General features: G+C 41.3%; 1 protein-coding gene across 1 annotated transcript in view; it reads left to right on the plus strand.

Moving 5' to 3' along the window:
* The window catches only part of LOC126235648 (dynein axonemal heavy chain 3), a 1,245,905-nt gene that overhangs the window by 1,179,482 nt on the left and 38,992 nt on the right, over positions 1-27,431 (plus strand). The window contains exon 63 of the mRNA XM_049944362.1: positions 6,055-6,265. Within this exon, the coding sequence (XP_049800319.1) occupies positions 6,055-6,265 (211 nt within the window). The remainder of the gene's footprint in view (positions 1-6,054; positions 6,266-27,431) is intronic.

Consider the following 27,431-nt stretch of genomic DNA (forward strand, 5'->3'; position numbering starts at 1 on the left):
GTACTCTACCACAGCACCTCCCTGCTCACTGCCACTACAATGTTCGTGAACATCATCATGATGAGCACCTTCTAGGTATATTTGTGGATTGACACTTCAGTTGTAATCAAGTTGTCTGCATTGTGTCTGACTACTTGGAGACTGAAGTGGCTAGTAATAATTCAGTTAATTAGAACACTGAACAAGTAGTACTTTATGAATTACAACAAACTTATCTTTGTTCACCAGGCTCAGTTGTAGTTATAAAACTGCATTGTGGACTTGCAGTTCAGAACACAGTAAATGAGGCACGATTACTGAATGACGAATTGATACGAGATCAGAATGACTGTATTGTGGCTTCACTGTAGTCACTAGAAAACACAAATTTGTAGCCACTACTTGACATAGTATTGGCACATAGGAGATGGATGTCTCTTCCCTCACTGACTGTTGACACAGGCTGTGTCACAGTGAGTAGGCAACACGATGATGTTACTCGGACAGGAACTTCCTGAAAGTGGGCAGGATCCAACCTCAAACAAAACTGCCCACCTGGTCTCTGGCAACACTATTTCAGGGCAGAGGCACCTCGGAACTGCTGGGGCACGGCTTGTTCCTAGCATTTCCTCGATGTCTCGTGATACCGCTTTGCTGTGCGATATCACTGTGGAGATCAATACTTATTGTGCCACTTTCTCGACGACACCTCATTCCTCCCCCGCAAACATCTGACCCGGTGTCAGGTACGGAGATGGGATGTGGCGGTTGGGTGGAGGATGGGGCACTGACACAATTGTGTAAGTAGGTGCCAAAACATCAGTCGATGCCAAACACCCACCCGCACCCAGTATCCACCGTGCACACTGCTGGAAATGCCAACCGGGAAACTACCAGAGGGTGCATGTCGGTGGCCGTAGGTGCAGAGTCGGATGACGCGAGAGGCTAGAGGGGCATCCGGCCAGGTGACTGGGTTGGGTTGTTTTGGGGGAGGAGACCAGACAGTGAGGTCATCGGTCTCATCAGATTAGGGAAGGACGGGGAAAGAAGTCGACCGTGCCCTTTGAAAAGAACCGTCCCGGACTTTGCCCGGAGTGATTTAGGAAAATCGTGGAAAACCTAAAACAGGACGGTCGGATGCGGGACTGAACCGTCGTCCTCCCGAATGCGAGGCCAGTGTGCTAACCACTGCGCCACCTCGCTCGGTCCAGGTGACCGGGCGCGACCCTGTCGCTAGCTGTGTCATGGCTGCCAGCACGACTGCAGTGCTGGTGGCGGTGCCAGATTGACATTCACGAGCATCTCACACTGTTGAGGTGAGCGTACTGCTGGATGCAGCATCTCTGTCTGACAGTGGCTGCTTCGTGCCCTGGCTGCATGCTGGCTGTGTGAACAGAATCTTCCAAGTGGATTGGCTGAAGCTGATCCTGATGCCGCCTGTGCAATCCTGTCAGGCCATGGCTCTTGTAGGTGGAATGGGACAACACCTCATACACCACACTCTGTTCCCATCTGCAGCCCCTGCCAAACACACAAAAGAACAATGGTTGCTAAGGTGGAAACTGTGACTTGGAAGGAGGGACGGAAGGTCTCGTAGCAAATTGAGCAGAGTCCTATTGCAATGACCGTACAGGATCTCACTGGCGAATTTCTGTATTTGGGCAAGAAGCAATACGACAACAGAAAACCTTCCAAAGCCTGGTCCCATATGTGGGTGGCTCATAATTTGTCCATCTGTGATTTCGAGGTCCTTATGAAGCTTTGAGTTTCACCGTTCAATTGCAGATGAAAGGGCACTGTGAATATGTGCTAAATACCATTGCCTGCACAAAACTGTTCAAACTCTCGAGACGTGAACTGTGGCCCATTATCCGACTCTACCACCTCAGAAATGCCTTCAGTGCTGAAGATTGGCATAAGAGTTGATACTGTGCTGCCTGACGTTGTAGACATAATTGAAATGAGGAAGGAAAACTTGCCGTACACATTCACAACCGGTAGCCAGCGTATGTTGCAGTACAGCCCAGCAAAATGTATGCACAGGTATTGCCAAGATGCGCCAGGATGTTGCCATTCAAAGTACTGGTGTGGGGGAGTGGATTTGTGTTCTTCACATATTGCACACTGTGAAGTCGTGTCCTCCATTTGTGAATTCATTCCCAGCCAACTGCTCAGTGCAGACAATACCCCAATGTCATTTATATAACAGCTGAAGAACTTTCCGTTGGAGGGACTGTGACTCTTAAATTGCCACTTTTGGTATGCCTCAGGATGACACCCATCTGTATAGAGGTGGCATGCCGATGAGGAAAGTAACAACAAACCATCGGGCAGCAGTTTAATGAGGAAATTAACAAAGAATCACTGGGTGGCAGATCTCCTCCAGACTCTACAGCCACGGCCAACAGACAAACTCGAGCACTGTCTGGAATGCGAGGTCCGGTGCTGTCTCCTGTGCCACACAGCTAAAGGTGGCTGGAAAATCTTCCGAAAGCCAGATTTTGTCTGAATCGACGTGATGACAGGCGTCCTCAGAGGAATCAAATGCAATAGGTTGCCTGAGCGGGAGGTTGGCATTGGCAGGGGGCTGATGTGACAACTTGTACTGCCTGCTGAACAGGAGTAGGGCCTACCATTGTAACATCTGCACTGTACATGCTGGGATGGGTGTGAGGACTCAAACAGAGCTGCCAATGGTCTGTGGTCCATAACTAGAGAAAAGTGGTGGCCATACAGGTATTGATGGAAGTGTGTGACCTCGTAAGTTATAGACAACACCTCCTTCTCAAGTTGGCTGTAATTGTATTGGGCCTTGGTCAATGTCTTTGATGCAGACACAATTTGCCTGTCACTGGAGCCCCCTCAGTGTGGCAACATGGTACCAATGCCATAAGATGGAGCATATACTTAGAGTAACAGGCTTCTTGGGGTCAAAGTGGGCCAGATACCAATCACTTAGTAATGCATCTTTCAACTGCTGGAAAGCGGTCTGACATTCAGCCGACCATACGAACGGAATGCCCTTGCACCACATCCAGTCTAGAGACACCGTGATCTGAGCAGCATTTGGGATAAAATAGATGTAATAGGTTAGCTTCCTCAGTACATCTTGCAATTCTGTTACATTATTTGGTGCAGGCAAGTTGTGAATGGGCACAAAGGCTGTCTGTGGCAGATAGATGCCATGCGCATTAATCATGTGACCGAGATATATCGTATAAATAGTTAGAACGGGAACGTTCTTGTGACATCTGTTGCTCGAGGTACCTTTGGAAAATAGCTAGGGCAGAAGTGCTACCGAATAGTAACCACAGAAACTGGAATAATCCCTTGTGTGTGTTGATCAGAAAAGTTTTCTTTGAGTCTTATCTAAAGGCAGTTGCAGGTAGGCCTCCTGGAGATCAAGTTTTGAGAAGTAATCACCCTGATCTAATTTGTCCATTAAATCCTTAGGGTGGTGCAATGGAAAAGAATCAGCAACAGGTTGTGGGTTGACAGTTGATTTAAAGTCTGTGCAGAGCCTCAACCTGCATAATGGTTTAATAAGGATCACCAGGTGTGACACCTATTGGTTGGCAGACACTGGTTTGATGACATCACTGTTCTGCAACTGCTGCAACACTGTGACAACCAGGTCCTGTAATGCATGAGAGACAGGATGAGCATGAAAAAACTTGGCCTGCACATTGTGTTTCAGTGTCACATGGGCCTTGAACCCGTGGGCCTTGCCTAAACTACAGTGGAAAGGAGAACTGTACTTGTCACACAATGCATTAATATTGGCCAGAAACCCAGGTAAATTAATTTTTAACACCTTCCCATGAATTGACAATCTGAGGAGTTCAAAACTATCCATGCCAAAAATATTAGTAGACTCGTGACATGAAATAACACTGTTTTAGTAGTACCAGAGGACGTGGCTGGTAAACTACACTCTCCAAGAAATGGAGTAGGGTGTCAGTTGTATGCTAACAATGAGTTACATGATTGCTGAAGTTGTGGGCTACCTTACCATTCATACGTAGCATGGTTGAACACCATAACAGTAGCACCAGTTTGTACATGGAAATTATCACACTTGTTGAACACATGCAACTGAAAAAAAAAATGGTTCGAATGGCTCTGAGCACTATGGGACTTAACTGCTGAGGTCATCAGTCCCCTAGAACTTAGAACTACTTAAACCTAACTAACCTAAGGACATCACACACACCCATGCCCGAGGCAGGATTCGAACCTGCGACCGTAGCGGTCGCGCGGTTCCTAACTGTAGCGCCTAGAACCACTCGGCCACTCCGGCCGGCCATGCAACTGAACATACAACTTATTGGATTGCCAGTTGATAAGTTCAGAGTGTGTATCCTGGTAGTCTGATGAAATAACAACAGGAGCAGCGGACAGTTGCACAGCAGGCACAACATACACCTCATTAGAATCACTGTCTGACATGGAATGTGATAGCTGTCTAATACCATTTATACTTAAACATAGTGATTGTATGCGACCTTATTTGCCACATGCAAATCACTCAGCATCGTACTGTGGCCTATCAAGTGTTTGAAAGCTATGTGGAAAGTACTTACGTAATTGTGCAAACTGCGCCGTGGCCTGACGGTGTGACAGGTACGCATGTGACATAGATGTCAGGCGAGATCTGACCTGAGTAAGGGAGGGGGGGTTTGGCCCCTGAACTGTTTTACTCTTGGGAACAGGTGTTGCAAGTGCTTGGAAATCGTGCTCAATTACATTGACAATGTCCTGTGACTCATTAATTGACAATACTGCCAGGCTTCCGATGCTTTGGTACGGCAGCACGAGTAAGGGAATCGGACACATTCCAAGTTATCACATCTCTCATCATAGAGTAACTGAACCCACACGAACATTACAAGTGACATTGTCTAGCAAGGCCATAAAGTTCTGTTACCTCATCTTCATAGGGCTGTCCTGGCTGCTGTTTTGATCTGAAATAGTTATAATGACCAGCCGCTGCATGCAGTTGTGATTTAAAATGATTTGATAATTAGTCAGCTAACCTGTCGTAGGTGACCTCATGGGGTTGGTGATCTGGAAACTGTTTTACTCTCCATTTCTCCCGCTTTCTTACATTGTCTTGTTGTTTGTTGTGTACCATAACATGCTTTGTTTTTCTTTTTTTCATACCATTCCTATCACAATTAAATTTTCCTTGCTTGTTCTATTTCCCTCTGCCATCTTTCTTTCCAGTCTTCTGTAAATCAACAACAGCACAGAGTCTCTTGCAATCATAACTGTTTTCTCTGATTTCTGATTGTATTTCAGTCTTCATTTCTCATCTCGCACTCTCTAGTTCGGGCCATTCCAGCACAGCCCCACAGGGTAAGAGAACACTCTCACTTACCCCTCAGTGTACACACGGATTAGCACAGATAGTGCTGCACACAATCCATGTATGCACGAGCTGCTCAGCCACACTTACTAGTGGGCCCTCAGCTGGTGGAATTCAGTTGTGCACACTTTGGCGTGGTTATGATGTTGCCTGCATGTCACCTGTTTTCCACACCTGCCCGCCTTTATATGTTCCCACCCAGGTGTCCTGTCATAGATCATGTCTTTGAAGAATCAGAGCTGTCAGTTAGCCAGTCTGGAAAGAACACATGCAGCTCTGAAAGTAAATTGTTGTTGTTGTGGTCTTTACCCTCCGTGCTGCCCTCCAATACTAAATTGGTGATCCCATGATGCCTCAGAGTATGTTCTACCAACCGATCCCTTCTTCTAGTCAAGTTGTGCCACAAATTTCTCTTCTCCTCAGTTCTATTCAATACTTCCTCATTAGTTATTTGATCTACCCATCTGCTTATTTAACTTGAAATCTAACCTGTGTCTCTCTATAGACTGTATTTTATGTTGGTATATCTCTCTCCTCACCAAAGTAGTTATTTATTTTTTCTGAGTCACCTATATTGTATACTGGATTTTTGGGTGTCCCGCTACAGTATATAAAGATTGCTTCTTACTATGCTAAGTGTCTCAGTTAGTAAATTGCTATTGTTAATGTATAATGTGCTACCTAAACAACTTTTTTTATCCATGCAGGTTGAAATTTTTCCAGCATTGGATTGACAATGGCCCTCCAGTTGTGTTTTGGCTCTCAGGATTATATTTTACTCAGTCATTCCTTACGGGAGTGCTCCAGAATTATGCCAGGAAACACAGAATACCAATTGATCATTTGGCTTTTGAATTTGAAATTACACCATATGAAACAACAGCAGATAAGGAGCCAGATTTTGGTGTTTTTGTCAAGGTGAAAATACTTAATTTCATGGAATATGTACTCATAGAATTTCTGTTTCAATAGTTTTTCTTTAATTTAGAGCATGTAGTAATATTTTTCAGATAATGCAATTATTAAATCTAAATATAAGCAGCATATGTAGTTTACATCTACCATTTTGTTCGCCATGGTATAGAACATGTTTTATAAATTAGTAAAATAGGCTGCCACATAAATTATTTGTAGCCTCTGAGTTTGAATTTCTATTAATGTGTGAGAATTGTAAGACCAATCAAATACTTATGGGAATTGGATTTAATAGTATACAGAAAATGATTAACACTGTGAATATGAGATATTATGTTTGATCTTGTGCCTGTTGCATCAATTATATTGTTGCAGAGGTTGCAGATGTGGTTTTTATTAAGCTGTCTTTCTTATGTTTCATTGTTCTTTATTTCCTATATTATTCCTTTTGTTATTTGTTTCATATCTGTCAGGGCCAACTATAAATATTCCTCTCCTCTTGAATTCTTACTCACAGAAATTGTGCAGATAAAATGAAACCAATATCCAATCAGATAAATACACACTAACAATCATTCATCCAAAATTGTACCTGTAATTGAATGGGAAGAAACCTTAACATAAGTTACAGTAAAACATACCCCTTTCCACTTGATTTATAGTGATTCAAACAGCACAGATGTAGAATGAGATATAAAAGAGATTTTTTTCTACTGAATATTCGTTTTTCTATGTTGAAATAGAGCTAAATATGCAGAATGTATTTGAGTAAATTATCAGTTTTGAAAAAAATCATCAGAAGATGAGAAACCAGGACATCCATATGGTAAGAAACATCTTCACATTGCAACCTTCAAGAACACAAAAATGTATCGTATTTCTACAAAGAAAGATGACTTAAAAAAACGGAAATCTTGGGAAATAGTTACACGGAATTTGTATAGGTGGAAAACTGGATGGAAGTTTAGTGACGTATAACTTTGTAGATGAGCTCATTTAGGACAGAAGATATCAGACTCTACACCAATTGAAATAGAGTGCATGAAATTAATAAACTGGAATAAAAATAAAAACACAAGAACAAAATTCCCACATAATTAAAAGTGCAGAGTGAGAAAGAAATTATTGCAAGAAAGAAAACATTTCAAAAAATATGCGAATAAAGTCAGGAATAAATCAAAATAATATAATTAAAGGTGAAGTTTGGTAGAAATTATGACCTGTAACAAGCAACAATAACAAAGGGATTAAGAAATTTAAATCTTTGTGGTTTTTATTGTCAAAGAGAAAAAGATGAACAAAAGGAATTGTACATACCTTGGAGAAGAGAACCATTTAAAAGTTTTCAGGAGGAAACACAACATTAAAAAGAGAAAACAGCAAAACTGAGATGTTTTGAAACATGCACTGTCTAAATCAAATACTGCTCAATTTTTTATAAAATATTATTCAAGTGACACTTCCCTTGTTAAAAGATAGTCATAATGCTGTCATTTTCTTAATCAGGACATGAAGCTACACATATAAAGTGAAATAATGTAGTTACTTATAATATATTAAATGGTCATTTATTCATCAACACACACATTCCCACCTGATGACACTATTTTTAAAATTTCCGTTTTCAACAAAATTTACATCATCACATAATATTCTTTTATTTGGGATGCTGTTCAATTCTACAGTGTTACCTACTTGTGCCTTATGTGAAATTTCTGCTAATTAATTCTGTAATGTTTGTTCCATGCAGCAGAAGGATGAGGATAGTGTTTGTGTAGAGGTAAGACCAATATTAAATTTTATTCATTGTGTTGTCATTGAATATAATGAGATTCTTTTCCTTTTTTCCCCGGAAATGTGCTATTGTGACAATACTTGGATGGCATATTTATGGATGGCATCTTTCTGGTATGGATTGATGATGAGAAATAATTCCTTAGATTATTTCCCCACTACACATTTCCACACCAGCAACTTTTACCTTCCATTGCACTCCTAAATCTGTGGTATTTCTTTGTAAAACTGTGTGATATTCTCATACTATTATTCCTACCAAAATATTTCTACCTGAACAACTGTACTTACAGAAAAACCGGTCAGCTAATGCATGTTTATGCCGCTGCTCTTTCTATAGAAATGAGCATCAATAAGCAAGATCACTGATTACATAAGAACTGTCTGTCTCGGAGAGGCACGTGGTACGCTGTTGCTGAGCATACTCTGCAGCATAACATGATGTACCTGAGTGTTGCTACATGATCTGGGCCATTTGGAGCCTTCTGATGTACCTGAGTGTTGCTACATGATCTGGGCCATTTGGAGCTTTCCACCTAGTAACATACCCTCCTCCACCCACTACTACCCCAACCCTACACGCACGCACCCATTCTGTTTTTCTTCCCTTTACATTCCTTTTCCTGGTTAACAGTAACAGTACATCTTGGGCAATTGCCCACAGGCAGGGGTGGGCAAAAGGTTTGTGCACATTACATGACAAGGTGTGAATGTGGCAGAATAGGGCCATCTGACCGGTAGTCTATACGACACATGGTGAGGTACAGGCAAAGTGACAGCTGTTTGCAGCTGCCGTTCCCCCCTCCCCCCCCCTGACTCCCCCACCCCAGGGTACCATTGAAATGAGCATGGCCTGCGTTTAACTGGTTTTACTCCTCACTCTGCCCTTTTATGATCTTCTGAGCACTGAAACTGGCTCTGTGGTTAACACTGTACTAATTTGACTTTCTTGTCTCTGTCATCTTAAGACTCCCAGCAGTCTCGTACCATGCAGGTCTCTCTTGGCCTGCATTGGGAGTGGCCTGGCCACCTTTTCTCACTTTTCCTAACCTTTCCCTGTGGATGCAACTAACAGTTTTAATAGCTAGCTTGTTCATGTACTCAGAGTTACACCTCTTGGGTGTATTGGCCAGCCATTCTGTTTCCTTTTAATTTTATCACTAAATTGTCAACTCAGTATGTAACGATATAATACACATGAGCCCTAAACTGCATTTCATGTTTTACACGAGTTATGACTGGAGATAAGTATACAGGGTTCAGAAAAATTGTGTCCTGAAATTTTAACCCTGGGTAGCTGATGCCCGTAGGAACCAAAATTACTAATGTCGTGTAGGTTGACAATGCACAACTTTTAAACTACCAAAACTTGGCGCCAAGCAGTCCAATTGGCCACAGGATTCGACATCTACATCTACACAGATACTCTGCAAATCACATTTAAGTGTCTGGCAGAGGGTTCATCGAACCACCTTCACAATTCTCTGTTATTCTAATCTCGTATAGCACACCGAAAGAACGAACACCCATATTTTTTTGTTTTTTCCCTGATTTTATCATGGTGATCATTTCTCCATATGTAGGTCGGTGTCAACAAAATATTTTCGCATCTGGAGGACAAAGTTGGTGATTGGAATTTCGTGAGAAGATTCCGTCATAACGAAAAATGCCTTTCTCTCAATGAAGTCCAGCCCAAATCCTGAATCATTTCTGTGACACTCTCTCCCATATTTTGCGATAATACGGAATGTGCTGCCCTTCTTTGAAATTCTTTGATGTACTCTGTCAGTCCTATCTGGTAATATTCCGACACCACGCTGCGGTATTCTAAAAGAGGACGGACAAGCATAGTGTAGGCAGTCTCCTTAGTATATCTGTTACATTTTCTAAGTGTCCTGCCAATAAAACACAGTCTTTGGTTAACCTTCCCCACAACATTTTCTATGTGTTCCTTCCAGTTTAAGTTGTTCGTAATTGTAATTCCTAGGTATTTAGTTGAATTTATGGCCTTTATATCTGACTGATTTATCATGTAACTGAAGTTTAACGGATTCCTTTTAGCACTCATGTTGATGACCTCACACTTTTCATTATTTAGGGTCAACTGCCACTTTTCACACCATTCAGATATCTTTTCTATGTCGTATTACAGTTTGGTTTGATCTTCTTATGACTTATTGGTCGATAAATGACAGCATCATCTGTAAACAACCTAAGATGGCTGCTCAGATTATCTTCCAAATTGTTTATATAAATAAGGAACAGCAAAGGGCCTATAACACTACCTTGGGGAATGCCAGAAATCACTTCTGTTTTACTCAAAGACTTTCCGTCAATTACTACGAACTGTTACCTCTCTGACAGGAAGTCACCAATCCAGTCATATAACTGAGAGGATATTCCATAAGAACGCAATTTCACTAAGAGCCACTTGTGTGATATAGTGTCGAAAGCCTACCGGTATTCCAGAAATACGGAATCAATCTGAAATCCCTTGTCAAAAGCATTCAACACTTCATGCGAATAAAGAGCTAGTTGTGTTTCAAAGGAGCGATGTTTTGTAAACCTATGTTGACTGTGTGTCACTAGACCATTTTCTTCAAGGTAATTCATAATGTTTTAACACAATATATGTTCCAGAATGCTGCTGCATATCAATGTTAATGATATGGGCCTGTAATTAAGTGGATTACTCCTACTACCTTTCTTGAATATTGGTGTGACCTGTGCAACTTTCCAGTCTCAGGGTACGGATCTTTCGTCGAGCGAATGGTTGTATATGATTGTCAAGTATGGAGCTAATGTATCAGCATAATCTGAAAGGAACCTAATTGGTATTCAGTCTGGACCAGAAGACTTGCTTTTTTAAGTGATTTAAGTTGCTTCACTACTCCGAGGATATTTACTTCTACGTTTTTCATGTTGGCAGCTGTTCTCGATTCGAATTCTGCAATATTTACTTCGTCTTCTTTTGTGAAGGCATTTCGGAAGGCAGTGTTCAGTAACTCTGCTTTGGCAGCACTGTCTTCGATAGTATCTCCATTGCTATTACACAGAGAAAGCATTGATTGTTTCTTGCCACTATCATGCTCACATACGATCAGAATCTCTTAGGATTTTGTGCCAGGTTTCAGGACAAAGTTTTGTTGTGGAAACTGTTATAGGCATCTCGCATTGAAGTCCGCAGTAAATTTTGAGGTTCTATAAAAGATCGCCTCTCTTGGGGATTTTGCGTCTGTTCAAATTTGGCATGTTTGTTTCGTTGTTTCTGCAACAGTATTCTGACCTGTTTTGTGTTCCTCATCAGCTCTGTCGTTTGTTAATTTATTTGGTATAAATCTCTCAGTTTCTGCTGATACTATTTCTCTGAATTCTAGCCACATCTGGTCTACACTTGCATCATTAATTTGGAATTAGTGGAGATTGTCTCTCAGGAAGGTGTCAAGTGAATTTTTATTTGCTTTATTGAATAGGTATATTTTTCATTTATTTTTGGAGGATTTGGGGGTTACAATATTCAGTCTCACTACGACAACCCTGTTTTCACTATTCCCTGTACCTGTTTTGATGCTTGTTATTAACTCAGGATTATTTGTTGCTAAGAGGTGAAGTATGTTTTCGCAACCATTTACTATTTGCGTGGGCTCATAAACTATGTTGTTGTTGTGGTCTTCAGTCCTGAGACTGGTTTGATGCAGCTCTCCATGCTACTCTATCCTGTGCAAGCTTCTTCATCTCCCAGTACCTACTGCAACCTACATACTTCTGAATCTGCTTGGTGTATTCATCTCTTGGTCTCCCTCTAGGATTTTTACCCTCTATGCTGCCCTCCAATACTAAATTGGTGATCCCTTAATGCCTCAGAACATGTCCTACCAACCGATCCCTTCTTCTAGTCAAGTTGTGCAACAAACTCCTCTTCTCCCCAATCCTATTCAGTACCTCCTCATTAGTTATGTGTTCTACCCATCTAATCTTCAGCATTCTTCTGTAGCACCACATTTCAAAAGCTTCTATTCTCTTCTTGTCCAAACTATTTATCGTCCATGTTTCACTTCCATACAAGGCCACACTCCATACAAAAACTTTCAGAAACGACTTCCTGACACTTAAATCTATACTCAGTGTTAACAAATTTCTCTTCTTCAGAAATGCTTTCCTTGCCATTGCCACTCTACATTTTATATCCTCTCTACTTCGACCATCATCAGTTATTTCGCTCCCCAAATAGCAAAACTCCTGTACTACTTTAAGTGTCTCATTTCCTAATCTAATTCCCTCAGCATCACCCGATTTAATTTGACTGCATTCCATTATCCTTGTTTTGCTTTTGTTGATGTTCATCTTATATCCTCCTTTCAAGACACTGTCCATTCCATTCAACTGCTCTTCCAAGTCCTTTGCTGTCTCTAACAGAATTACAATGTCATCGGCGAACCTTAAAGTTTTGATTTCTTCTCCATGGATTTTAATACCTACTCCAAATTGTTTCCTTTACTGCTTGCTCAATATACAGATTGAATAACATCAGGAAGAGGCTACAACCCTGTCTCACTCCCTTCCCAACCACTGCTTCGCTTTCATGTCCCGCGACCCTTATAACTGCCATCTGGTTTCTGTACAAATTGTAAATAGCCTTTCGCTCTCTGTATTTTATCCCTGCCACCTTCAGAATTTGAAAGAGAGTATTCCAGTCAACATTGTCAAAAGCCTTCTCTAAGTCTACAAATGCTAGAAATGTAGGTTTACCTTTTCTTAATCTAGCTTCTAAAATAAGTCGTAGAGTCAGTATTGCCTCACGTGTTCCCATATTTCTACGGAATCCAAACTGATCTTCCCCAAGGTCAGCTTCTAACAGTTTTTCCATTCGTCTGTAAAGAATTCGCTTTAGTGTTTTGCAGCTGTGACTTATTAAACTGATAGTTCGGTAATATTCACATCTGTCAACGCCTGCTTTCTTTGGGATTGGAATTATTATATTCTTCTTGAAGTCTGAGGGTATTTCGCCTGTCTCATACATCTTGCTCACCAGATGGTAGAGTTTTGTTAGGTCTAGCTCTCCCAAGGCTGTCAGTAGTTCTAATTGAATGTTGTCTACTCCCGGGGCCTTGTTTCGACTTAGGTCTTTCAGTGCTCTATCAAACTCTTCACGCGGTATCATATCTGCCATTTCATCTTCATCTACATCCTCTTCCATTTCTATAACATTGCCCTCAAGTAAATCTCTTTTGTATAGATCCTCTATATACTCCTTCCACCTTTCTGCTTTCCCTTCTTTGCTTAGAACTGGGTTTCCATCTGAGCTCTTGATATTCATACAAGTGGTTCTCTTTTCTCCAAAGGTCTCTTAAATTTCCTGTAGGCGGTATCTATTTTACCCCTAGTGAGATAAGCCTCTACATCCCTACATTTGTCCTCTAGCCATCCCTGCTTAACCATTTTGCACTTCCTGTCGATTTCATTTTTGAGACGTTTGCATTCCTTTTTGCCTGCTTCATTTACTGCATTTTTATATTTTCTCCTTTCATCAATTAAATTCAATATTTCTTCTGTCACCCAAGGATTTCTACTAGCCCTCGTCTTTTTACCTACTTGATCCTCTGCTGCCTTCACTACTTCATCCCTCAGAGCTACCCATTCTTCTTCTACTGCATTTCTTTCCTCCATTCTTGTCAATTGTTCCCTTATGCTCTCCCTGAAACTCTGTACAACCTCTGGTACTTTCAGTTTATCCAGGTCCCATCTCCTTAAATTCTGCTACCTATGCTTTACGGGTTGTCACTACATGTGTTGAACCTAACACTGCAAAAGTGGCATATTATGGCTATTTTCATTGTCTCATTGAGTACGGAATTATTTTTTGGGGCAACCAGCCATTAGCAAGGAAAGTGTTCATTGCACAGAAGCGAGCTTTAAGAATTATATGTGGATTGCGCCCAAGAGACTCTTGTAGAAATAGTTTTCGTAATCTTAAAATATACACAACTACATGCCAATATATTTTTTCTCTCATGTGTTTTGTTTGTAAAAATATAGAGATATTTCAACCAAACAGTAATTATCACGAGCATAATACACGGAGGAAGAATGACATACACAGTGAACTCAGAAATTTGAGCTTGGCACAAAAGGGTGTCCACTACACTGGAGCAAAACTCTTCAATGCTCTTCCTCCCAAAATAAAGACAGAGATTCATAACAAGAGTGAGTTTAAGAAAGCACTAAAAATATTTTTGCTAGAAAAAGCTTTTTACAGTCTAGATGAATTTTTAACTAAATAAATTGTAATATTTTAATATTATATAATACAAGTTGACATAATGCCACTATGAATTTTATTTAACCTGAGCTCTGTAACTGTGTGTTCTCCGTATCTGTGTTCTGTAGTGTTTTAATGATTCTAAGAAAATATGTATTTTCTTTTTCTGTATTGCTGCCCAAAGAATTTACTGTATAAATTTTTATATAATTATGTACTCAAATTTCTGTATATGCTATTAGATTATCAGATTGTATTTGTAAAAAACTGACTCGTTCCACGTCCTTGTGTATCCAACACAGTTGGACCTATGGAACACGAAATAAATCAAATCAAATCAATCAAATCCTACCTTTTTGCAGTTTCTTCAGTTTTAATCTACAGTTCATAACCAATAGATTGTGGTCAGAGTCCACATCTGCCCCTGGAAATGTCTTACAATTTAAAACCTGGTTCCTAAATCTCTGTCTTACCATTATATAATCTATCTGAAACCTGTCAGTATCTCCAGGTTTCTTCCATGTATACAACCTTCTTTCATGATTCTTAAACCAAGTGTTAGCTATGATTAAGTTATACTCTGCACAAAATTCTACCAGGCGGCTTCCTCTTTCATTTCTTAGCCCCAATCCATATTCACCTACTACGTTTCCTTCTCTCCATTTTCCTACTCTTGAATTCCAGTCACCCATGACTATTAAATTTTTGTCTCCCTTCATTACCTGAATAATTTCTTTTATCTCATCATACATTTCATCAGTTTCTTCATCATCTGCAGAGCTAGTTGGCATATAAACTTGTACCACTGTAGTAGGCGTGGGCTTCCGGTCTATCTTGGCCACAATAATGCGTTCACTATGCTGTTTGTAGTAGCTTATCCATTACTCCTATTTTTTTATTCATTATTTAAGCTACTCCTGCATTACCTCTATTTGATTTTGTATTTATAACCATGTATTCACCTGACCATAAGTCTTGTTCCTCCTGCCACCGAACTTCTCTAATTCCCACTATATCTAACTTTAACCTATCCATTTCCCTTTTTAAATTTTCTAACCTACCTGCCCGATTAAGGGATCTGACATTCCATGCTCCGATCCGTAGAACGCCAGTTTTCTTTCTGCTGATAACGGTTTCTTCCTGAGTAGTCCCCGCCCGGAGATACGAATGGGGGACTAAACTAACTGATGGAAATAATTTTCAGAGAATGCGTTCAGCACAATTTCAAATGATGTTTTAAGTGTACCCCCAGAATTAAACATGTATTTTCGCCAACATATCGAGGGTAAATTAAAGTCACCACCAACTATAATCGTATGAGGCAGGTATGTGTTTGAAATTAAATTTGCTGCGCGGGATTAGCTTAGCAGTCCAAGGCGCTGCAGTCATGGACTGTGCGGCTGGTCCCGGCGGAGGTTGTAGTCCTCCTCGGACAAGGGGTGTGTGTGTTTGCTCTTAGGATAATTTAGGTTAAATAGTGTGTAAGCTTAGGGACTGATGACCTTAGCAGTTAAATCCCACAAGATTTCACACATTTGAAATCAAATTCAAGGTTTGTTTGAACATTTCCGCAACTGCATAACACGAATTGGGAGGTCAGTAAAAGTATCCAATTATTATTTTATTCTGGTTGCCAACAATGACCTCTGCCCATACTAACTCACAGAACTTTCTATTTCAATTTCACGGCATGATCAACTACTTCAAACAGCAACAAACATGCCACTGCCAACTGTGTTTAGCCTATATTTTTGGAACACCGTTAGGTTCTGTGCAAAAATTTCAGCTGAGCTTATCTCCGGCTTTAGCCAGCTTTCAGTGCCTGTAACGGTTTGAGCATCAGTGCTTTCTACTAGCGCTTGAAGCTCTGATACTTTCCCAACACAGCTATGACAGTCATACCGATGGATCCAGTATCTACATTCCACCTGTGTTCAGCCTGCACCGTTTGTGACTGAAGCCCTTCTTGTACTTTCCCGAGACCCTCTGACCTAAAAAGCCGCCCAGTCCATGCCACACAGCCCCTGATACCCATCTAGCTGCCTCCTGCATATAGTGGACACCTGATCTATTCAGCGGAACCCGAAACCCAACCACCCTTTGGCGCAAGTCAAGGAATCTGCAGCTTACACGGTTGCAGAACCGTCTGAGCCTCTGATTTAGACCCTCCACTTGGCTCTGTATCAAAGGTCCGCAGTCAGTCCTGTCGACTAAGCTGCAAATGGTCAGCTCTGCTTTCATCTTGCAAGCAAGACTGGCAGTCTTTACCATGTCTGTTTGCCACTCGAAACCTGAGAGAATCTCTTCTGATCCAAAGTGGTACACATCATTGGTACCAACGTGAGCAACCACCTGCAGTTGACTGCACCCTGTGCTCTACATGGCATCCAGAAGGACCTGTTCCACATCTGGAATGACTCCACCTGGTATGCACACAGAGTGCACACTGGTTTTTTTCCCTTCTTGGCAGCCATGTCCCTAAGGGCCCCCATAATGTGCCTAATGTTGGAGCTCCCAACTACCAATAATTCCACTGTATGTGGTTGCCCGGATCTTGCACGCTGAGTGGTCTCCTGTGAAACAGGACAGGCGACAGCATCTGGCTCAGCAACAGTGTCAGCCTCAGACAGCACCTGGAACATGTTTCTCAGATGAGCCAGGGAGGCCTTATGTGCAGCCACCTGGGAAGCCTTTTGCCACTTGCTACGCCCTGGGATGACCTCCCACTCGACCAAAGTTGAGGGATCAACCTCAGTGCGAGCAGTAACTGGGCTGTCTACCAGTGAGGACCGATGTGAGGATTTTGCCATGCTCAATGTCCATTTCTATCCCCATGGCTGGCCCACAACAGTGGTGCCCATCCACTGCAATCTCAAGCTGTGTAAATGAAACCATCACAGCCTAAAGCCGAGAGCAAAGTGTCACCAACTCAGCTCACATCCACACACAACAGTTGCAGTCCGTGCCCATACTAAAGACTGTGGAAAACTAAACTATGCAGATAAATGGACTATCAGCACTTACTGCACAATTCTACTGTAGACCCTAATGAAAATGCAGAAACTGTGTCTAATAAATTAGATTAACACACAGAGATTCAAAAACCTAACTACCGAAGCACTCAGGTGAAACTAAATAATTCGCCCCTGATTAGGAACTTGTAATATGTCACAAAATCAATTTACTTTCCAATGCAAATGAAAATGCAAGAACTGTGGCTATTAGATGTTAAATAAACATGCAGAAACACAAGAAACTAAACTATTAAAGCACACAGATGATATAAAATTCGCTCCTAGTTAGGAACTCGTAAAAGTCAGAAAATCGGTTACTTCACTGTTGCTGCTTGTGTTGCGGCCGGCTACTGCTGCCCTGTTGCCACATGCTCTAAACAACGCATGACCATAAATGCTTTGCATGTCACTTTGGGGCAGTGACGGGGCGAGGGACGTTTGCATGTGTGAACCAACAACAATAGCACTGCCAGTCAACCAACGAATGGCAACAGGGCAACCCCACATCCAATTGGAGCACGTGGTGCCAAGATTCCGTAGTTTAAAAATGGTGGGTTGTTGACTTACACAATCTTAGTAATTTTGGTTCCTACTGGCATCAGCTATCTAGGGTTAAAATTTCGTTACACAATTTTTCTCCATCCTGTATATACTTCATATGTCCAAAGCATACAAATAAAATGAATTGAGTTATGATGTACCTATTTTAAATATTATAGTAACAAACAACAAAGAACTAGATCACAAGGATTCTGTACAAGTCTGTTTATATTTACATATCAGCTACAAACCATATCCATTAGAACCTTTAACAATTTGTATGTTGGTCTCCCTCTACAATTTTTAATTTTTACCCCCTTTCCCTTCCTCCCCTTCCCAACACACACACACACTCACACCTCTATTACCCACCAAACTGACAGTTCCTTGATCCCTCACAACGTGTCCTATTAACTAATCCATTCTTTTAGTTAAGCCATGCCATGAACTTCTTCTTTCCCCAGTTTCCTTCAGAATCTTGACATCAGTTGACTGACCTGCTTAGCTAATCTTCAGCATTCTCCTCTAGCACCATTACTATCTGCTCAGGTGTGACAATGCCACTAAAAATGCTGTCGGCACAAGATGTTGCACGGGCAGATGGTGACTCGACAACAAGCAGGGAAGAGAACCACAAAAGAGGAAATGAAAACTCACCTCATGAGTCAATCTACAGGGAAGCAGAAAATCCGAAACCATATAGAGTCACATGCAAGGATAAACACGACACACAGCCGATGCAGGTGGCAGATGACCAAGCACATCTCAACAGCATAACACACAAGGTGTAAGGCAATTTCCACTGTGGTCGAATGCGGCACTAGAACTGTCCCACTTGGCTTACGGTTGGCCTCAAGTAAAGATTTCCTTCAGTGGGTCGTCCCATAGAACATGACCTGCATGCATTCCCTGTGGTAATCATCCACACTAATCTGCTGTGCTTCCCACCAAAGCACATCTGCCTCCTTCACAGTGTCCAGTGATTGGGATACTAAATCTCTTCCCCTGGAAACTCCAGGTAGAGTCAAAAATGGCCAAGGTCAGGCCATGCCCTGCGGCATAGAACCAGAGTGAGCACTAGAGACGTGGATCCCTGACCGACAACTGACTGAAGGATGTGACACGGTGCTAGCATCTCTGCTGGAGCAGCAGAAGGCTGTGGAGGATGTGGCAGCAGTCGGTCCACTGGTGGCAGTAGAGATGAGACCACTTCTGATGGTGCGTGGGAGAGGAGGTGGAGGAGGAAAGGGGTTCAAAATCCGTGGGCTCAACATCAGTGGGTGCAGGAGTGAGCCTCACCAAAGGGAGGACAGCGAAGGTCAGGAAAAAGGCAGCAACAGGAAGCTCATTGTTGCTAGGGGGAACCCATCCCTGGAGCAGTGTCACAACCAAACGTGCCACCTGGTGGACTGGGAGACCACAGCAGAGATGGTGTGAAAGGGCACTGGCACAACTGATTGCATGGCGTCTTAAGAGAATTATATGCCAGTGTGGAATTGACCACTAACAATGTAAACTGCTGTTCCAGATTCTTATAATGTGCAGTGATGGAGAACTGCTTCTCACAGGAGAATACTGTGTACTATAAGACACAAACTGACACAGTGGCGGTTGCAACTCTGGTCAGCCCAAGAGCCTGTAGATATCTAAGTTAATGAGGGTACCTGTTGCTCCCATGTCTCTTTGAAATTTGACCAAGCGCCCATCCACTATCAGTGTCAGCAAAATACACTGGGGTGACATGTGAAGGGCATATAGAGAGCCCCATAGTCCAACAAAAACTTGGCTTTCTGATGACGAACTTGTGGCCTGGTGACTGTCATAAAATTGCTTATTCGATGATATGCCCCATACATGGCCACTGTATGTGGGTAATCTCATTGAACGTGCACCAAAAGACTATCACGGAAGAACCATTCGGAGAGTGGAAGGAGAGCAACAACAAGGACCCAAGAAATACTGTGAGTTGGAATTGTGGTGTTGCGATTGACACGAACCTCCTGAGTTTGACGTGGGTGAGGTGGGCATCACCACAATGCCACTGCACAGGGATTGTCAACAGGGTCAACGTGTGATAACCCAGAGAGCGCCACAGGGCATTGGACGCAGTTTATCATGCACATCTAATTGCGCCACATGCCAGGTGTCCCAAAGGGATGTTCGTTGCTGCCACTGTAATCTCATGCCATTCTGCAATCTGGGCAGTATCAGCTAATGAAATATTCAAAACGGTCAACGTGCTAGCTTGGGCTTCAGTTTCAAGTGCTAACCAATCACATCCAGAATTAGCATATGAGCTATCACATTTGGAAATTAAAAATGACAATGCATGGGAGATGCTGCAAATCAGCTATCCAGTCCATATAGAACTGCCCAGGGCACTTTTGGTGCTAATTAAACTGCAATCGTGCCACCAACGCATCAGTGTTGTGTCCGAACTACTGCAAAAGCAACCAACAAAGTTCACGAATGTTGAATTTCTCAGCCTCGGTGGAAGGCAAGGATTTTGCATAATGTCATATAACTGTTGATTTCTGTACAATAAGAAGGTGACTTTGTGGACCGGATCAACTATAATGCCTTACGTGGCAGTAATTTTTCCCCTTTTCTGTAGACTGATTGAAACTGGGAAATGGCATCATAAGTGGTGAGGGAATGGGTAGGAAAAGTGCATGGTGAATGCCCAGCTCACCACCTGCCTGGAATGGGTGTGAATCAATTCTTTATTTTGGTTTAGCAACACCTGCAGCAGCTCGTACTACTGTAGGTACAACTGTTCCTGCCAGCATTGTAGAAAGGGTGGATCTGTGGTGACCCAAAATTAACAATATTAAAAGGAAAGGGAAAAACTACAAGCATCACACACATAAGAACATCCTTCATCACCACTTTTGTATCTGCACAGGCGAGAAATGCCTCTAAACTACACTGTCAGTGTGAGGTGCTGTACAAGGAGGCACTGGCTCGACAGTGTGCTCGAAAACAAAACTACACAATACAAAATGAAAACTCACTATGTGAGTCAATCTATGGGGAAATGGAAAATCCAAAACAGCGTTAGAGATGTGCGTGGTGCTACTCATGCCAGGCCATCTGCCACCAGTGATGTCTGCTGGTGGGGTACTAAATACCATATTTCAAAAGCTTCTTTTCCTTGTTGTGTGAACTGTCTATCATTCACATTCCACTGCTGCACAACGCTACACTTGGGACAGATAGTTTCAGAAAATATTTCCTAATTTGTATCAGATGTTAAAAAAATTATGTTTTTTAGAAAGGGGTTTTTTGCTACTGCCAGTCTGCAATTTAAATCCTCTCCACATTGGCCATTGGTAGTTATTTTTCTACCCAGATAACAGAACTCTGCCCTTACTTTTTGTTTCTTATTTGGTAATCTAATTCCCTCTGCATCACTTGATTTAATTTGTCTACACTCCATTATTCTTGTCGTTCTTTTGCCGATATTCACCTTATAAGCTTTCTTTGACAGATTTTTCCGAGTACTTTACGGTTTCTGACAGAATTATGTTAATGCCTCTAACCATACTCATTTCTTCTCCCTGAATTCCAATTCCTTTACCAAATTTTGTTGTTGGTTTCCTTCACTATTTGCTCACTATGCATCTTGAATAACAGTAGGGATAGGATACAACCCAGTCTAACTCCCTGCTCAGCTACTGCTACCTTTTCATATCCTTTGAGCATTGCCTGTTTTCTGTGTAAATTGTAGATAATCTGTCACTCTCTGTATTTTATTCCTTCTACATTCAAAGCTTCAAAGAGAGTATTCCATTTCTTCAAGGCTCAATTTGTTCTTTCTTGATCTCAGCTTCTACCAGACTTTCCATTTTTCTTCAAATAATTTGTGCCAATATTTTACAGTTGTGACTTAATGGACCAATGTTTGACTAATATTCACACCTCTTGCCACCTACCTTCTTTCTTATTGCAATTATTACATTCTTCTTGAAGTCTGAGGGTATTTAACCTGTCTCATATCCCTTCTTATGGTTGGCTCTCCCAAGGACATCATTAATTCTGATGGTATGTCATCTACTCGAAGAGTCTTCTTTTGCCTTAGGTCTTTCAATGCTGTATCCAATACTTCTCACAGTACCATATCTGCCATCTCATATTCAGCCACTCCCTCTTACTTTTGCCGGCCGGAGTCGCCGTGCGGTTCTAGGCGCTACAGTCTGGAGCCGAGCGGCTGCTATGATCCCAGGTTCGAATCCTGCCTCGGGCATGGATGTGTGTGATGTTCTTAGGTTAGTTCGGTTTAATTAGTTCTAAGTTCTAGGCGACTGATGACCTTAGAAGTTAAGTCGCAAAGTGCTCAGAGCCATTTGAACCAGTTTTCCTCTTACTTTTCTGTAATATTGTATTCCAAGTTCATTCCTATTGTGTAGCCCTTCTGTATGCGCCTTCCACCTTTCATCTTACTCTTGTTTGTTAAGTACTGGCATCGCATGTGAACTGTTAATATTCACGCAGCTGCTTTTCTCCAAAGTCTCTTTTCTTTTCCTGTGGATGCCATTTACCTTTCTCATACACACACACACACTTTTACAGCTTTCATTTCTACTCTAGAAATTCCTGCTTTGCCGTCTTGAACTTCTTGTCAAACTCATTCTTTAAATTTCTGTATCCCCTTTTGCCTGCTTTATTTGAGGAAATTTTATGTTTTCTCCTCTTGCCAGATAAATTCAATATCTTACATGTTATCCAAGTATTTACAATGGGCTTTGTCTTTTTTAGACCAGTATTTGATCATCTGTTTCCTTCACTATATCGTCTCTAAAATCTCTCCATTCATGTTCGGTTTTATTCCTTTCTCCTGCCTTTCAGTCAATCATTGCCTAATTTTCTATTTCAAACTCTCGACAACTTATCCAGTTTCAGTGTCATCAGTATCCTTCCCATCTGTAATTTCTTTAGTTTTAATATGCAGTTCATAACCAATAATTTATGATTAGAGTTCATTTCTGCCCCCATAAACGTATTTCATTTTAAAATGTGATTTCTACATCTCTGTCTGACTAGTGTTTCATCTATTTAGAACCTCCTGATTCCTTCAGATCACTTCCACATATGCAAATCCCATTTCTGGTTCATAAACCAAGTATTAGCAATGATTACATAATATTCTGTGCAAAATTCCTCCAGGTCTCCAGGCAGCCTCCCCCCCATTTCATTCCTTTCACCCAGTCTTGTTGTCCTAATCTGACCTCCTCTTTCTTTTCCTCCTGTCAAATTCCAGCCTCAGAACACAATTACATTTTTGTCCCCTACAATGAACTTAATAATTTCTTATCTCATCTTCAGTTCTGTCCATATCTTCCTCACACACAGAGCTAGCAAGCAGATATGATTGTACTACTGTGGTGGGTTTCAGCTTTGTGTCAATCTCAGTTCACTGTGCTGTTCATGTACTTCACTAGCATTCTTATTTTCTTGTCAGTTATTAGTCCTGCTACCACATTACCCCTACTTGATTTTGTGTTGATAACTCTGTACTCACATGACTAGAAATCTTGTGTTTTCCTGCCAATACACTTAACTAATTCCCAGATTTACTTAAGTGAACACATTGATTTCCCTTTTCAAGTTCTCTGACCTAACTCTAGATTAAATGGCCTAACAGTCCATACTCCAACCCATAGCATGCCTAATTTGCTTTTTCTGATAAAAAAGTAATCTTGACTACTCCATACCCACATATCTGATTGGGGACAATTTTACCTCTGCAGTATTTTTCCAAGAGGATGCCATTATCGCAAAACTGTACAGTAGAGCTAATGTCCTCGGAAAAGACAATGGCTTCAACTTACTCCTGTTTTTGACCATTCTGAGGCCATGTTGGGTAAGGCTACAAGACCAGATCAGACAATCATCCAATTTGTTGCCACTGCACCTTCTGAAGATTATGATGATGATATAGTTGTATCTACTGTACGGCTGTCTGTATCATTGGGGCACATAAGCCACGCAACCACATCGATGTCTTTGGTTCAGATAAACGTAGCACCAGCCTAAATGAAGTCCCACTGTGAATTCCATTCTCAGACACGTGATATGTTAGTTGCTATTAATAAGCAGTTGGAAATCAACCAGACTGCTGTCAAGCAATCCGAAGCTATAGGTGTGGTGGGCAGGTTACTAAAACACCCATACCAGTGATACCAAAGGTACATCAAGTACTAGCCTCTTCATTGGATACTGTCTCCTCTACAGGAAGTACAGGAATCTATCACCAATCATTCACTTTACAATGGCTTATCAGTGATAGGCCTCGTGGTCCCGTACTGAGAAGAAAGAGAGCAGGAGTAAGTCAGAGCACTATGCCCATCCCCATAACCAACAAGTGTGACATACTATCTCTGTTGGCTTTTGTATCTCTCTTGATTACAGTAATGAGGTCACTATGCTGTTCATAGGAGGTTATCAGCATTCATACTGTCTTATTCATTACTAGCTAGGGTACCCCGCTTCACTCAGGGAATTGATATGAGATTGTATGGCAGCTGGAATAAATGGATAAACTTTAAAATATAAGAGGTAAAAAAAGGAATGTATTCTAACTATTTGCATTAGTCGTTTATATACAACATTTTTTCATTTTGTTACCTGGAGTATACACACAAAAATTTTTCGAATTTCATATTCGAGTGCAAGCTACGTATAGTTGACCATGACAGAAGTGGGAGTCTTTTAGGTTGATACCACAATATTTTAAAGTGTGTCCTTGTGATTTGTTATTTGTAAAACTGTAGGCTAATTTGATTGGAAATGGCAGTATTTTAAACTGGAATGGAAGTTAATTAGATATCAGTGATATTTGGGGGATAAGTAAATTGTGCCCTTTGTACTTTCCAGTCGTAAGTTCGGCTTCGATGATATTATTTGATAGCTTTTTGACACCATCCTTGTTCCTTTACGTACGTTTGTGAGTTGAGATGTCTGAGTAGTGCAATTGGATGTCCAATTTTAAGTCAAAGGCAGAGTAATGGCATTCCGGGCACTTGCAAAGAGTTTAGAATTCTGTAGGGAAATGCACATCATCTTCAGTTTTTACCATCATGTCAATCAATTTGTATATTCTCTCTTCATCAGGAATTATCTTTTGGATATTATTGTCGATATTGTCAACAATATTATTTTTAGTTGCCTAAATTTCCATTTCAAATAGCCAGTCCAGATTAGTATCATTGTGAACAATGTATGGATTAATTTGGTCGACGAGTTTATTTTCAGCAGTGGCTGTGTTGCAGAAGTCACTGTTGAGTTTAATGAGGCCAGTTGTCTGGTCAGCAGGATAAGTGCCTTTGCCTATTTGTAAAAGTTGTTGAGGAAAATGTGGTGTTGTTTTGTCTTTTAATAGTTCAACCCTCAAATTTTTTGTTAGTCACAGTATTTGTATGTGTGGCCAGTGGTGTGATCTTTTTAAGCATGCCCTGATCTCGTTTGCTGATATTGACTTGGGGATAATTGGAAGTGTTTGTTAAAAATCTGAGAATATGAGTAGAGCTCCTCCCATCACTTAAGAGTTTCCTCAAAAGTCTTGTAATTTTCTGTCCATGGCTTCAACTGATGCTTTAAATTTCATTGCGCATTTCTCCCAGAAGACAATTTTAGCTTACTTTAGAATTTCACCCCGTCCAGATGCTCTGGAGATTTTACATATTGGGAATTGTTCTTCCGCCATATTCAGTGGTAATCGTAGGGCGTAATGGGGAGTTCGTCGTCCTTCCATAAGTGTGGCTGCAATGCCAAGTGAGGCCAGTGCAATTTTGATGTGTTCTTTAGCACGTATTTCTACCAGCAATAGATTTCTTAGAAACTATTAGTAAAATTTTCCCAGTCCTACCTGCCGTGTCCAAGTAAATACCTCCACCAGAGTTGTGAATTTGGTCCATGATAATGTAGTAAATTCTCTTTTGATTGCACTGACGAGTGGTTTGTTCTGAGCAATGTATTGAAATAATTTGTTGATGTTGTCGCTTCTTTCCTTTGTAATTTCAAAGTTTAGCACATTGATACCATTTTTTCATGGTACTCGCATCCCAAGTTGTATTAAGATATGCTTGTCTTCCGCTAAACATTTGTATTCTAGGTGAATGAGTGTTTCATTGAAGATGTCGTCACTGAATTTGATGGTCAGTTCAGGATGAGCTTGTCAGATTTGGTACAGTATGTCATCACTCATACTCTCTTTGAAGGAGTCTCATAGCTGTTTTGAATTCAGGTGCGTTAACTTACATGTTATTGGAATTATGGCGAATAAGTCTCTCATTTATTCAGCTGAGGCTGTGTATGAGGCTTCTTGTAATGTTAATCTCCAGTGGTTGTCATTTTCCAGTAGTCCTAAGTCTCTGTTTCCTTGTTGTAATTGTTGAAGGAACATTTTCACGAATGGACCCATTTGGCACAGTTGGTTACAAGCTATTAAATGTTGTGTTCTGAGGTGATTCACTTGCAGTTTTTCTGGTGGTCTCTTTTGTGAAGTAAACTCTCTGTCCATTCTCCAAATGTACTTCTAGATGTTGCACAGTTGGTTCACATTTATGTATGGGAAAACTGAAAATGTGCCACACTGCTTCATTACCATTGATGTATCATCCCGTTTGGTACATAGGGGTACTGTCATTTGTGTTTTGTTGTTCGCTGTCTTTGGTTATTTGAAATACTGCCATGTCACTGCTTTTGTCACATACTTACAGACACACTTGATAGATTTCACTGAATTGCTGTATTCTACGTTTATGTCTGTTTGGAATATTTTTAAAAGTGTTAAGGCGGGTCCAGACTGAGCGCGCTGCGCTGCGCCGCACTATGCAAAATGGCTGTGCGCGCTCAGTGTGGACGGTGAACCGCGCTGTGCCGCGTCATGCCGCACCGCGCAGTTTTCCGGCTGTTGTCGGTACATCAAAGGAAGTGGCGCATTTGGGCTCAGTTTAGACAGGGCGTCAGCTCGCTCCATCTTCAGGCCGTGCGCGCTCCAACTGGAACACAGTTACAGCTGTGCACGGAGTGGAGCAGCGCGGCGCAGCAAGGCGCGGCGCGCTCAGTGTGGACCCGCCTTTACATTGGTTATCTATTTCCAGTTCGTCAATGCCTCATATTTGTATTTTTGCTGTGAAGCCAGCATTTTTGTGTGATTGTATTCTGTATGTGGGGTAGCCATCAACTTTGGTTTGTGTGTCATCCAAGTATAGGTTTGGGTATTTTTTTCTACATTTTCCATCATTTTTACATGATGAATTAGAGTTTAATGGACCACAAGGTCGATGAAGCAAACTTTTCACTACTATGTCATACAGTTCTGGATCTTCTTCTTGTGGATTGGGAAATTCAGCTTAGACGATTTTGTCAATATTCATTGAATGAATCTGTCGCGTAGCCATATAAGATTGTGTGAGGCAGTCATTTTTGCTGTTCAATTGTGTACATCCAGCATCTAATGGTTCCAGAGATGTAATATATTGTGATGACTTTAACAAATCTCATTTGTTTTTGTCAGAAAACACTGCCTATTATGACATGTTGATGCATGGAGCCTTGT

The sequence above is a fragment of the Schistocerca nitens genome, chromosome 2 (genome assembly GCF_023898315.1).
Source record: "Schistocerca nitens isolate TAMUIC-IGC-003100 chromosome 2, iqSchNite1.1, whole genome shotgun sequence".
Lineage (NCBI taxonomy): Eukaryota > Metazoa > Arthropoda > Insecta > Orthoptera > Acrididae > Schistocerca > Schistocerca nitens.